The sequence below is a fragment of the Capsicum annuum genome, unplaced genomic scaffold (assembly GCF_002878395.1).
Source record: "Capsicum annuum cultivar UCD-10X-F1 unplaced genomic scaffold, UCD10Xv1.1 ctg4452, whole genome shotgun sequence".
NCBI lineage: Eukaryota > Viridiplantae > Streptophyta > Magnoliopsida > Solanales > Solanaceae > Capsicum > Capsicum annuum.
In genome coordinates, this window is record NW_025852055.1 from 594,444 (window position 1) to 607,847 (window position 13,404).

General features: G+C 33.3%; 1 protein-coding gene across 1 annotated transcript; it reads right to left on the minus strand.

Moving 5' to 3' along the window:
- Window positions 1-4,238: 4,238 nt before the first annotated feature.
- On the minus strand, window positions 4,239-5,834 carry LOC107841695 (putative disease resistance protein At4g10780). The gene is made up of 4 exons (XM_016685541.2): window positions 5,814-5,834; window positions 5,545-5,677; window positions 5,334-5,425; window positions 4,239-5,099 (listed from the first exon to the last, which is right to left on the minus strand). Exons 1-4 carry the CDS (start codon window positions 5,832-5,834, stop codon window positions 4,239-4,241), a joined length of 1,107 nt encoding a protein of 368 aa, XP_016541027.2.
- Between the last annotated feature and the right edge of the window lie 7,570 nt (window positions 5,835-13,404).

Genomic DNA, 13,404 nt, shown 5'->3' on the forward strand with positions numbered 1-13,404 from the left:
CTAAAATTTTTTTGTAATTGTTAAAAGACAGTCATATTTATGAGCTCTTGCCTTTTGGGATTTTCAAATTGATCTTCTCAACCCCAAAACGTAGATTCTTGAGGTGATTCATAATCAAGGGAGGAAAAAGGGGTGTCTTAGGAAAGTTTCAGAGTTTTTAAATGACGTTTGAGGCATTTGGGTGATCAAAACTATGGACCAACACAATATCGACTCATCATGCCAAGAACCGCATCGGTAGGGATCTATGCGGCATTTAATGCGTCGGGTGCAGTCTGTCTTATTGATTTCTAGGTCCAGGAGGGTAATCCAATCTCTTTCCCTCGTTTTATATTGATATGTACACTAATGTTACCTCACTATCGTCTATCCTAAGAATTCATGTTGTATTGTGTTTCTTCCAAATGCATCTCTACTTATGATCCAGATACTTGACATGGGAAGTACTTCATGATGGTATCATATCTTCAACTAATGTCCCACCTTGATGTAGGTCAACGGGTATGGGTTATAATTGAGTAGTGTTTTCCCCATTCATGACGATTATGCTCGGGTCCTTTAATGACCCACCATATGTTAGTGCGATGGTGGATGTGGAAGCATAGTAATGTCGTAAATAGGAGTGTAGATGTTCTTAAAGGTAGAAATTTTTATGTGATTTCTTGAGCTAAGGCTATAGATGAAAGGAAAAGAAGGAGATGCACTTTTGTTGTGTGAAATAGCTAAGAAGGAGGAATGCGGTGAAAGTATTTGTGAGAGTGATTGGGATTGTTGGTCTTAGTGGGGAGATCCATGTAGTTGGTGTAGTAAGGATTAGGCTTGAATGTTGTGGTTGCTGAAAATGCAAACCTATATGCTATGTGGTTATTACTCTCTAAATAAAATCTCGAGTGTGTTTGATGGTAGTGATAAGGTAAAGAAATATTCTTAAAGGGATGTAAAGTACACGGTTCCGTAGCTTAAGTTAACACCTTCTAACTCCTAGTTGGGCTTCAACATAGAAGTACTAAGTAGTGGGACTCAAATTCTTGTGGCTAGATGTGTGATTGGAGAATTGTAAGTTGGCGAGTGTGAAGTATGTTATTTATTGTTTGGGGTGTAGATGATTAGCGCCTCTAAGTTTAAGACTATTCGTGGTACTTTGTAAGGCAGAGAATGCTCCTAATCCTATCGTCGGCGAAATCTTATTTCATTACTAGTTCCAAGATAAACCAGGTCTATGATCATCAAATAAACCCCTGCCTTATGTTGTGATGATTATGATTCATAAAACTCATGTGCAAGATCATCCCTATATAAAGTCTCATTAGCTCATGTTTTGTGCTTTCACGTTTCACTAGGGGTTATCATGAAGCTCGTTTGATGCCTTTAAATATTTTGTTAACGAAACATGCTCAATGCGAGGTTTCGTTCTTTATTCTACACTTTTATAACTTCAACAAGTCCCTACTCATCATTCGGGGATGAATGATCCCAAGGGGGAGATAATGTAACACCCCACATTTGCGAGCTAAAAAATGAACCGTCGTTCCTACGTGTGTAAGCTCTAATTACATGGTTTATATTTAAATTCATGTGTTATTATCCTTCTCCTATGAAGTGAAAAGTGTTCATAAAAATCACTCGGAGAAAAGTTGAGCTAAGAGTCATTCATTCATCCAAAGTTTGATATTCGATTCTTCAAGGGTGTACTTTGAATGTATATAACTTTCGATACACATAGAATTTTTCAGCTCAAGACCCACCAAATATAATTGAATTATCTTTCCAAAAATACCAATTTAGCAAAAATTCGATAACCAAACAAAAAGTTATCTCATTTTCCGGGTGAGGCATAAAGCCAACGCCATATTGATGCGTCACGTCGACTGTGCCCCGACACAAAACCTGCCGTAAATCTAAAGTGTATTTATGCTTTATTTCAATTCCTAAAGGATTTTGGGCACTTTAGTCATATTCCCTCCTTAATCATCCTTAAATGAAGTTAAGCTTATCAATAACGTTTTAACTCTCTTACGATCCCTAATTCATCTTTCAAGAACACAAGAGGACTAAACAACTAGGGTTTGGACAACCGAGCTTAAAGGTCAAATCTTTTCAAAATTTCTTCATGATTTCTTCGCAATTAAGGTACGTGGGGTTTTCCAAATTTATATGGGCGTAAGTAAATTGTTTCAACAACATTTAAACATTGTGAAATGATGAGTTTTTGAAGTGGTTTTAGAATTTATGTTACAATTTTTCTTTATGAATTCTTTAATAATATTATTGTTTTAGTCATGAGGACTTTCCCCTAAATTTGATTTATAATCATGTATAAGTATATATATGTATGTTTTTGATGAGTTTGAATGATGAATTGAGAGCATGAACTATTAGAGATCTCTCTCTTGTATACAAGCTTCTTGTTTTCGTAAGTTTTGATATATTCGAAATGTATTGTTACAAGCATGATACAAATGTCTTGATTTTTGTTTATGAGTAGATTATGGATCTGAATTGAAGAGAGAGCGTTTTACTTGGTTTTAAAGTTTAAAGAGGTTTACTAAGAAGATTGCATGTTTTGTGACAAATTTCATGACCACCACATGTTTGTTGAAATGCTGAAAAGAGTGATCTTTGCATAACTTGATAAATGTTTTGAAGTCTGAATCATCTTGAATTGTTTGAAGTATGGTGGTCCAAACTTTATGTTTTGAAAGAAGAGACTATGATCTGATATTTTATGGCTCAGAATTATGACTTGCAAGTCTTGGTATGACAATATCAATTCAGATAATGCCATAGTAACACAAAACATAACAGAATGCAGATTTTCTTTAAGATTCTCAGATTTTGAAATTAGAATGATACATGTTTGGAAAAGGCTGAAATTGGTCTTAAAGAGAATTGGATGGTTACTCGAAGAAGGCACGAGTTCAGGAAACTCATTACCCGAAATGGTGTTTTGCCGATACGGGTTATTACGTTCCCAAAGAGGAATCATACACTGGCCTAGTGCCCTGTTGCGTATCAAAACAGAAACTCCAACCCTTCCGGCAAACTTTGGTTGGGGGCTTTGCAGCCGAGTTAAAGGCGGATTCCATATAGCCCGTGGACTGTTAGAATTGTATAGTGTACCACCTAGCTCAGAAGTAAACTGAAGAATATTTTGCATCTATAGAATTGTTTGAATGGTCATTTGAAGTTGTTTATGTGATTTAAAAATATTTCATGCATAATGTTTCAGGACTTGCTCTCACCTATGTTATATATGTATAAATTCATTATTTTGGATTGTTCTGCGTACCAGTACAATTGTATTGAACCCCTCTATTTTAGGGTCTGAGGCTTAGTTTAGAGGTCCTGCTAAGCCGTAGAGTTATTAAGACAAAAGTGAAGTGTGCAGTTTGTGAGCCTTCTTTATTCCGGAAGGCCTATTTCTTTTCTGTCACTTGTTATTTACTTTGGTTTAGGTCCACTTGGGTGTCCCAGATTTCAGACAAATGTAATTTTAGTTGTTAGAGATTTCGTAGACTAATGTTAGACGTTGTTAGAGGTTTATGGTTTCTATTCCAGATTGTTCAATTGAATTTTGATATTGACCATGATTCCTTATTGTTTTATATTTCCATTTTTTTATTCATACTAAATGAAAGTGTGTATGATTGCTAGATAGAAATCCCATCACGGCTAGGTCCCCGGCTCGAGTCGTGACAGGTAATATCTCCTTTAGCAGTTCATAAAGATCTATTCCACCCATATGTAGAACTTTAAGCTTGATTAAGTTTTCCATGCCTTGAGGTACTTCCTTAATACCAGTGTGAAATACATCTAACAACCTCAGCTTTTTGAACTTTCCCACTGATGGCATTGATTTGAGCCATCTGCAGCCTTGAAGTGAGAGTGCTCTCAGACTTTCGAAGTTAGAAATGGAACTCAGCAAATACATAAGTTCTGAGTTGTAGCTCTAGTCGAGTACTTGGAGGTTGTTCATGTACTGAAAGAAAGAACCTGGGATCATTGTCAAATCACAATAGGACAAAATCAAGGTTGATAATGTGGGGAAATTGGGTGCCATGTCTTAAGGGATTCTCTTTATCCTGCTACTGTAAAAAGAGACTATCCAAATTGAATACCCAATCCTGCTTCTCCAACACTTGTGTTCGTATTCCGGCCCTTACCATGTACCTTGGTTTATCATTTGTGATCCGCAATGCCATTTCCATGAGTAGATCATGCATCCTTACTGCTTAATATCACATGTTGTCCGGTGCTTCAAGTAAGCAGAGCGTGACTAGTTTATTCAATATGGTATGGCCATGGTGAAACTCTTCTTCCCTACTATTCCCCTTCACCGGACTCTCCATCATAAATCTATCAATTAATTCATATCTGTCAATTACATAGTCCTCGGGATACAAATCACAGTACAAAAAGCACTCTTGCATAGTTGTATTTCTCAACCGATCATAACTATACTTCAGTACCTTGAAGACATCATTTTCCAAGTCATCGAGGAATTCTTTCAAAGAATTTTTCCACTCCCTCAAATCAGTCACTCCTCTCATGCTTCCCTCCAAAGTGATGAGCCCAAGAGGCAAGCCCTTACACCTTCCTTCCATGGTTTTGGCAACTCCCTCAATGTTTGGACTAAGCCGAGTCTCAGATCCTAGACTCTTCCTGAATAGCTCCCAAGAATCATTAGTATTGAGTTTCTTTACTTCGAGTAGTTCCTTACAACCCATATTTTGGTAGGCTTCAGAAGAGCGGCTTGTTGGAATCAGTCTGCAGTACTCTACACCAAGAGGGTAACCCAACTTCTCTAAACTAAGGCACTCACAGATATCATCCAATATGATAACAATGTTCTTCATTTTTTTGAATGTCCAGTTTAATTGGTCCACCCTTCTGTTTTCATCCTCCACATCAGATAGGTCCATCTTCTCAATTTTGGCAAGATCGTCTTGTAATCCGTTGATGATAAGCCCCAGAGAGACAGTAGCCCAATGAACTTGATAACTACTTTCTTCACGAAGATGATTGTATATATGCTTTGCCAAAGTGGTTTTACCCACCCCTCCCATACCATATATACTGATGCTTGAGACATTCTCATCCTTTAATCACGTCCACATCACTTATAAATAGTGTTTTGACGTTTCCTCCTGAACCGGTGGCACCTGCATTGTACACTCCTCGCTTTCATACACATCATACATGAGCTCTCCAAAATTACTTCTTTGTTCAAGTTCTGCAACTGTTCCATTCAACTTCATCAAAACACCCCTATTTTTCTTCCCTCCTGTTGCTTCTTCTTTCAACTCACGTTAATTTTTTTCGAGCTGTTGAACCTTGTTAAGCCAAGATTCAACTTGTCGTCTCCTCTTCTTCCTCCCAGATCTCTCTTGATTTTCGACATCTGTCTTCATGTCAACTGCTTTATCTGATAATTGCTTTACATTTCATTCAAAGTTTCCAAATACTCGCTTTCATCCACGAGCTCTCAAAAATTATTTCTTTGTTCAAGTTCTGCAATTTTTTCATTCAACTTCTTCGAAGTACCTCTATTTTTATTCCCTCTAGTTGCTTCTTGTTTTAACTCGCCTAAATCTTTTTCGAGATGTTCAACCTCGTTAAGCCAAGATTCAACTTGTTGTTTCCACTTCTTCCTCCCAGATCGCTCTTGATTCTCACTCTGTCCTCATATCGACTGTTTTTTCTGATAATTGCTATACATTTTGTACTAGAGTTTTCAAATTCTTACCAAAGTTCATGCAACTTATAATCTTCTTTATGAAATATGTACCCGCCTTGTCTATAAGGTCAATTACCTTTCCAGCAACAGCTTCCATAATAATTCAAAAAGTACTGCAACAAAAGAACCATGCTAAAGTAGTTCAGTTGCGGTGGATAAATTATAATAATAACTATTTTTAATGGCATCAAGGAGCTGAAGACATCACATATGTTGGATGTAATTCAAATTCAAATCTTAATGTGACATTTTCTCAATAAAACAAACTTTTCTATCTTATTAATTTTTAGTACTTCTTGTTTGCTCTCACTACTATAATATAAATGTCAAGTTGAAAATATTAAACAATGTATACAGTAAAACACTTTCATATAATATGATAAACTTTAAATATAGATGACTTTTATCATAAGAAAAATTTTTAAAGATAAATGACTTTGATGTAACAACAACAACAACATATCCGGTGTAATCCCACAAAGTGGGGTCTGGAGAGGATAAAGTGTATGCAGTCCATACCACTACCTTTGAAGAGGTAGAGAGGTTGTTTCCAATAGACCCCAGGACAAAAAAGGCATAATGAAACATGAAATAAAATGAAATAACCAAAAGAAAAGTATTGTTATACACTATAAAACTAAAACAACACACCTAGCCCAAACCCTCCAAGCTAGTAACTCCACCTATACACACAGTCCTACGACTACTAGCCAGGCTACACTCACATGCACTAGCCCTCTATCCTAATTCGTTTCCTTCATACCTTCCTATCTAGGGTCATGTTCTCAGTAAGCTGTAACTGCTCCATGTCAAGTCTAATTACCCCCTGTATTTCTTTGGCCTACCTCTACCTCACCTGAAACTACCAAAGCCAATCTCACACCTACGAACTGGGCCGTAGTGACTTTCAAGTAACAAATTATAAAAATAATTGTGTGACTACTTGTGTAATTTAGCTGGCAAAACAATTTTCTTAGGATCTAAAAATCATATTATATAACATAAAATTGATATATTAGATTGCATAAAAAATTTGTAAAACCTTTTTCCTTTTTATGTAAGTAGATAGATTTTTATTTATTACATAAAAAATAATTAACTAAGTAGTAATTTACCTTTTCTAGATGTTTAACACTCACATTGGTGTCAGATACAATAAAAGTTAAGATCCGTTACTAACATGTATATATTTAAAGAAAATGAAAGAAAAAATTATAGAAGTTAAAAAATGTTGCGTCAATTTGTTATCAAATACAAATAAAAAAGTATAGTGAAATTGAATATTTACCTTTGATATTCATGTTGAAGCAAAATAAAATAATCTATATACAGATTTTTTTAATTTTATTAGAAACCGAAATAAAGAGAGAAGCATGTGTTATAAATGGACTGATTGATTTAATCCTTTAAGTCAAGGTCTTCTTAAAGGAATAAAGGAGAAAAGGAAAACGAAACAAATATGTTGTTAAGATTTTTTTTGGATATATCTCTTTTAAAAAAGAAAAAAGTGAAAATAATTGTGTTAGAAAGATTGTTTATTAAGAAAATAAACACATCCTAATTATCACGAGTTTCATATGTTAACTATTCATTATAGAAAAAGCCTTAAATATACCATCAAATTATTAGAAATGACTTATTTATACCATTCGCTAAAGTTTATCTCATATACGTCATCATCTTTTAAAGTTTATCTCATTTATGTTATTACCATTATAGATTGCCTCATTCATGCCATTATTTTATAATGGTGATTTTGCAAAATCATTTTTGTCACGTGACCTCTTACTAGAAGTCTACGCTACCAAATATAAATCAAATGTAAACAAATACAAAAAATATCCTTGGCACATCTTGAACAAACACTCAAATCTGAACTCAACTGGCAAGTAAACACTTGAACTTTGAGAGTGCACATCTAGTCTTCGCATTTGATCTCAACTGACAACTAAACACTCCAACTCATTCCATCTCTCTAGTGGACACTCGATACCAACGTGACACATATATTTTGAAGGTGTCCAAATGTGCAAACTGAAAATTGAAATGTTTACTTGCCAATTGAGGCCATGTTTGAGCTTTTGTTTGTGTATTATGTCTTTTTTATTTGTTTGACAGTACGTCTGTTAATTGAGTCTTTAGTAAATATTTTATAGATAACTTTAACTGTCTAACATTACATTCTCAATCTCTAGAACAAACATGCATGACCATTTCATGAAGTATGTGTATGGATTGTCCAAAGTCTCGATAGTTACCTCTCGACCTCCTGATCAAAAAACAATGTCGTTGAAGAGTTCAGGTGCTTTTACAAAACCATTCCTGGAAGATATAATGGTCCTATCTACACATGTATAGATTAAGCTGAAACAATAGTTTGCTTGATGTGTTCCATCTTCAAGACTTTCAACTTTATATAGTTTTTTCCTCTATTATTTATCTCATATCCTTTTTTCCTGCATTAGATTTTCTTTTGGAAGAAATTTTTGTTATAATTTGCCTTCACTGTAAATGTGTCATTTATACCCATAGGCAAATCTCAAAAGGATGATTTCCAAAGACAATGTGCTCAACATTCTATGACATCGAAAGATCAGAAGGTGAATTTAGGATTTTAAATATATGGTTCTGGATGTTGGTAGGCAAAGTTCTATTATTGTTTTTAGAGTGAAAGAGTTAGAAACATACCTGAAGTATCTCAATTTTTTGCATTTCATACCTGAACTATTAGGTGTGTGCCAGTTTTGTACCTAAACTATCACTAACTATTTATCAAAATACATCAAATCTCAAGCGGGCGTCGAGTCTAGAGTCCCAAGATGGGTCTTGGATTTTGAGTCATGGTCGAGTTTTGGGTCTTAAGTTTGAGTCAGGGTCATGTCTCGGGTCTCGAGTTAGGGTACGGTGATGGACCTGAGTTGGGGTTTCCAAGTTAGGGTCGGGTGTCGGGTCTAAGTAAAAAGAGCTAGTAGTTGTATTCTCTAATTTTATAGCTAACAATTAGCTAAATAAAAAATGTTTTTAGGCTTCAGGAGATTAAAATTGGTCAAGAGTCATTTTATCAAATCTATATTTTACCAAATCCATATATACCCATATTTACATGGATAGATTATAATCCAATTCATTTTAGGTCAATTCATATTCAATCCTCCCATTTTCCACCCCCTCCCGAGAACATTTTTCATCATAATCTAAGACAGATGTTTCCCTTTGTTATACGGGAAAGGGTCAAAATCCCTCTCACACGTGAATTCTTTTCTTTCTTCTTTAATTCAACGACGACAATAACAACAACAACATACCTGATATATTCCCATCAAGTGGGGTTTGGGGAGGGTAAAGTGTACGCAGTTCATACCACTACCTCTGATGAAGTAGAGAGGCTATTTCCAATAGACCCCTGACTCATGACTAATTTGGAATTATTATCTTAATGGTCATATTTATTTCTTCATCATCTTCTTGTAACATTTACCAAAGCTACCCCCATCTCTCTGGCAGACACAAAAATAAATTACACTATGGCCACAATGTATGTATGTACAGTTAAAATACAAAATAATAATAATAATAATAATAATAATAATAATAATAATAATAATAATAATAATAATAATAATAATAATAATAAAATAATAATACTCAATACACAAATTAGGGGATTAAACATATAATTTATACCATACATATATTTTCTAAGCCTATCAATACACAGCTAGATAATTAAGGCCCGTATATAGGACCAATATTAGAATTTTAAATATATTTGAATTTATTTAATTAATTATTCAAAAAGATGATCATTAATATTTTTGAATAAACACAATAGAAAATGTAAGTAGAAATCATACTATGTAATAAAATATAACTTCTTATTTTTATAAATCAAATAATATCTTATAGCTTATTTTAAGTCTTTATCATATACTCTAAACTTATTTTAGCATCAGGTTAAACACATTTTCTTAAATTAAAAACAACTAATTGTACTATTTTACTTTTTCTACGTTATTTAAAACTTATACAAGAGAATGGATTAAACTTATAAGTATTTATTTGTTAACATTTTTTATGAAATCACAAGAGGCAACAAAAGATATTAATTCATACATAAATTGATTTTAAATACATTTATATTCATTTTATGGGTGTTTAACAAACAAAAATAAGGACCTACTGATGAACATGTTAATGAATCACAATGATAAAGGATTACCTTTATGTCTTGTCTTATATACGTTAAAAATAGTAGATCAATTTAACATAGTAAGTAAGAAATTTCATTTCTAGTGATTTTGTCTATTTGATGAGGAAATTTACTACCTCAAATAAAGAGAGTCAAAAGAATTAACAAAAGTTGACTAATACATATTGTAGTAAGTTAACAAGAGATAGTTAATATTACACTTTAAATAAGTTATTTAAGATAATCTTAATAGATGTTGAGTAAATAATTATATTCTCATAAATTTTATGTAGTGTAAATCCTTGTAATGATATGTATCATGTGAAATTTTACGTTAAAAATAGGAGACCAATTTGACATATTAAATATGAAATTTCTTTTCTAGTGATGTGTCTGGTGAGGAAATTTACTACCTCAAACAAAGTCAATCAAAAAAATTAACAAAAGTGAACATAATATATATTGTAGTAATTTAATATGAGATAGTTAATATTACATTTTAAATAAGTTATTTAAAATAATTTTAATAGATGCTGAGTAAAATAATTCTATTTTCATAAATTTTATGTAGTGCAAATATTTTTAATGATGTGTATCATGTGAAGTTCTGAAATTATGGAGTAATCACTTATTGTGTTTGATAGATAAACACCTATTCACTATTTATGAGTATTTTGTTATTTTCTTACTATAATATAGTAATAGTTACTTGAGAAAATTGAAGGAAAGATGTATTTTAAGACTTGAATGAAGGATTGGTGACATTGACCAACTTAAAGGGTCAATCATAATTAGGAAATTGGATTAAGTTAATTGTGGACTTGATTAATATTTTTAAAACTTTCTAATATTTTCATAAATACAAATCAACCCAACCCAGACCCCTCTTCAATCCAAATCATCGACAGCTTCTCTCAACCAACAGTTATGAAAATTTCTCCTTTCAATCCCCAACACCTTAAACCTCCCCCGACAAAAAGTTGGGCTTCGAGTTCCTTTGACTTCAACCATCAATAAACGTGACAACCTTGCTCTCCAGCCATAACAACTTCGAATTCTTCATCGTTCCTTTTCTTCTTTCACAGTTAAAATATTTTGGCCTTTGTAGTTTTGAAGAAAACGAGGAACTTGAGCCAACTTATCTGATAGTATTGGTTAACAATTTCAATATTTGTTGCTCTAATTCGAAATGTGTTCTGAATAAAATCCTAATTTCTGGTATTTCTTCTCTTCTCTTCTCTGCTTTTCTCTTTTCTTTTCTTCTCTTTTGTTGTGTGATTTCAAAGTTTAACTTGTTGCGCCCATTGTTGGGTTGATTTGCTCTTGTTGTTGGTATAAATGATGATATTGTTGTTGTTCTATTTAACAAAATCATGCTACTATTTTTTTTCTCTAACAGGTTATGCAACATATTAACCATTTGATGCAATAGATTTAACATATAATGCAATAGATCAATCATCTGATGCAACAAAGCAACCACCAAATTAAAATTCTGATGCAACAGATTAAATATCCGATGTAACAGATTAATCATCAATGCAATAGAGGAACATCAGATAAAAATCTGATGTAACAGCTTAACCATCTGATGCAACAGTTTAACCAGCTGATACAATAGCTTAACCATATGTTGCAATAGATTAACCATCTGATGCAACAGATTTACTATCGGATATAACAGATAAACCATCAGATTAAAAATCTGACAAAATATATTAACTATCTGATGCAATGGAAGAACAATTGAATTAAAGATCTAATGCAATAGATGAACCTCCTATTGGATAAAATCCTTTCAACTCTTCCAACAGGACATGTCCAAGACTTAATTTTTCTAATTGATCATTCATCTGGCACAACAGACGACCCTTCTACTAGAAGAAATCTAAAAAATATTGATCGTTGATAACTGTTCCAACAAATCACTTATATGCTGCAAAGATGTATGATCTATTGTATAGAACATTCATCTTTCTTAATACAAGTACAACTAGCTCAAGACCATTCACACGTAGCCAAGCTCGAGAGTTACAAAAACTCCAAGCCATGTTCATGCAAATGGTCGTGTGTGAGTGTGTAATTAATTCATCTAAGGGATTTCATGTTTTGAAGTGTGAAAAGGGTCTTTGAAGTGTAAGTTTATTACACTCCAATAAAAAATTGTAGTAACACTTTTTTTTATTACACTCCAAGACCACCCAAGACCAAGGCTAGAATGGTCATTTTCCTTTCATTTTGTGGAGTACTATATATAGACACTAATAGGGCTATTTCTTGGACTTACTTCATTATTGATATTTCACTACACAAGTCTTGTAATATTTTAAGAACTTTTCTCTCTTGTTCTTGAGACTGAACCCAAAAGTTGACAACAAAGTATAGTAACACTTTTGTTGTTCTTTGGCTAGAAACTTTGGGTTTTGAGGTTCATGAGTTCCTCTTGATTCAAGTAAGAATTTGGTGTAAATATCTTTTAGTCTTAGGGTCCTAATTTCATGTTTCGGTTCTTAGATTCTAGGATATTTTGTATCAAATTACTATCCATCATTGCATAATCTTGTTGTTTGAGTGTTGATATAGTGAAACCGTGTGGGGCTCGTTCGATTCACTATAGTTATTGCAATCTTGTATTATTTATCTCTCTTGTTGAATATTGTTGTTGTTACCATAAAAACCTAGAAAAGACAAGTAGCCCCTTTGATTCTCTAGTGATGTTGTTTGTGTGTTAGCTTGAATCTCTTGATACACACTTAATCTTGTATCATTTGGTATCAAAGCTCAAGACTAGGTTTTGTTCTTACAAAATCAATCTTGGGAAGCTCTTACCAAAAAATGTGTTCTTGAACATTTTGGTCAAAAATTTGTTGTAGATTTACAAATGATTTTACTTGTTTAGTTTGTTTCTTGTGTTGGTTTCTTCCTCATCAACACAAAAAGTGTCTAAATCTAAAGTTTAGCTTAATTAGAACAGAATTGTTGTTGAGAAAACTTGAAGTGGCCGTGAGTTTTGACCTGTGTTGGGGCGTTGGAAGTGACCATTGTGGTGTATTATTGTTATGTTCTTGAAGGTGTTGATAATGTGTTCATCATAAAATTTTCCTCATCTTATGTCTAATGTTGATAATGTGTTCATCATAAAATTTTCCTCATCTTATGTCTAAACTTCTATAAAGAGAAATAGATCCAAAAAGCTTGTAAGACAAAATTGAAAAAAATTGTTTGTGAGAAGACTTGCCAACATCATCTTTTCAAGACTTGACAACCACTTTTCCTTCAAACAAGGAACCTTGTCTTGTGGGATTAGTAAGGTTAAACATCACCTTTTGAGTTTGAACCAAAAAAATTGAAAAAGGTTACAAGACCTTATCTTTTCCATCACAATAACAAGTCATCCATTACGAAAGATCTAAGGGGACTAAGACTTCAAGTTGATGAACTACTTATATGGACCCGCAGCCAATGACATGCTACCACG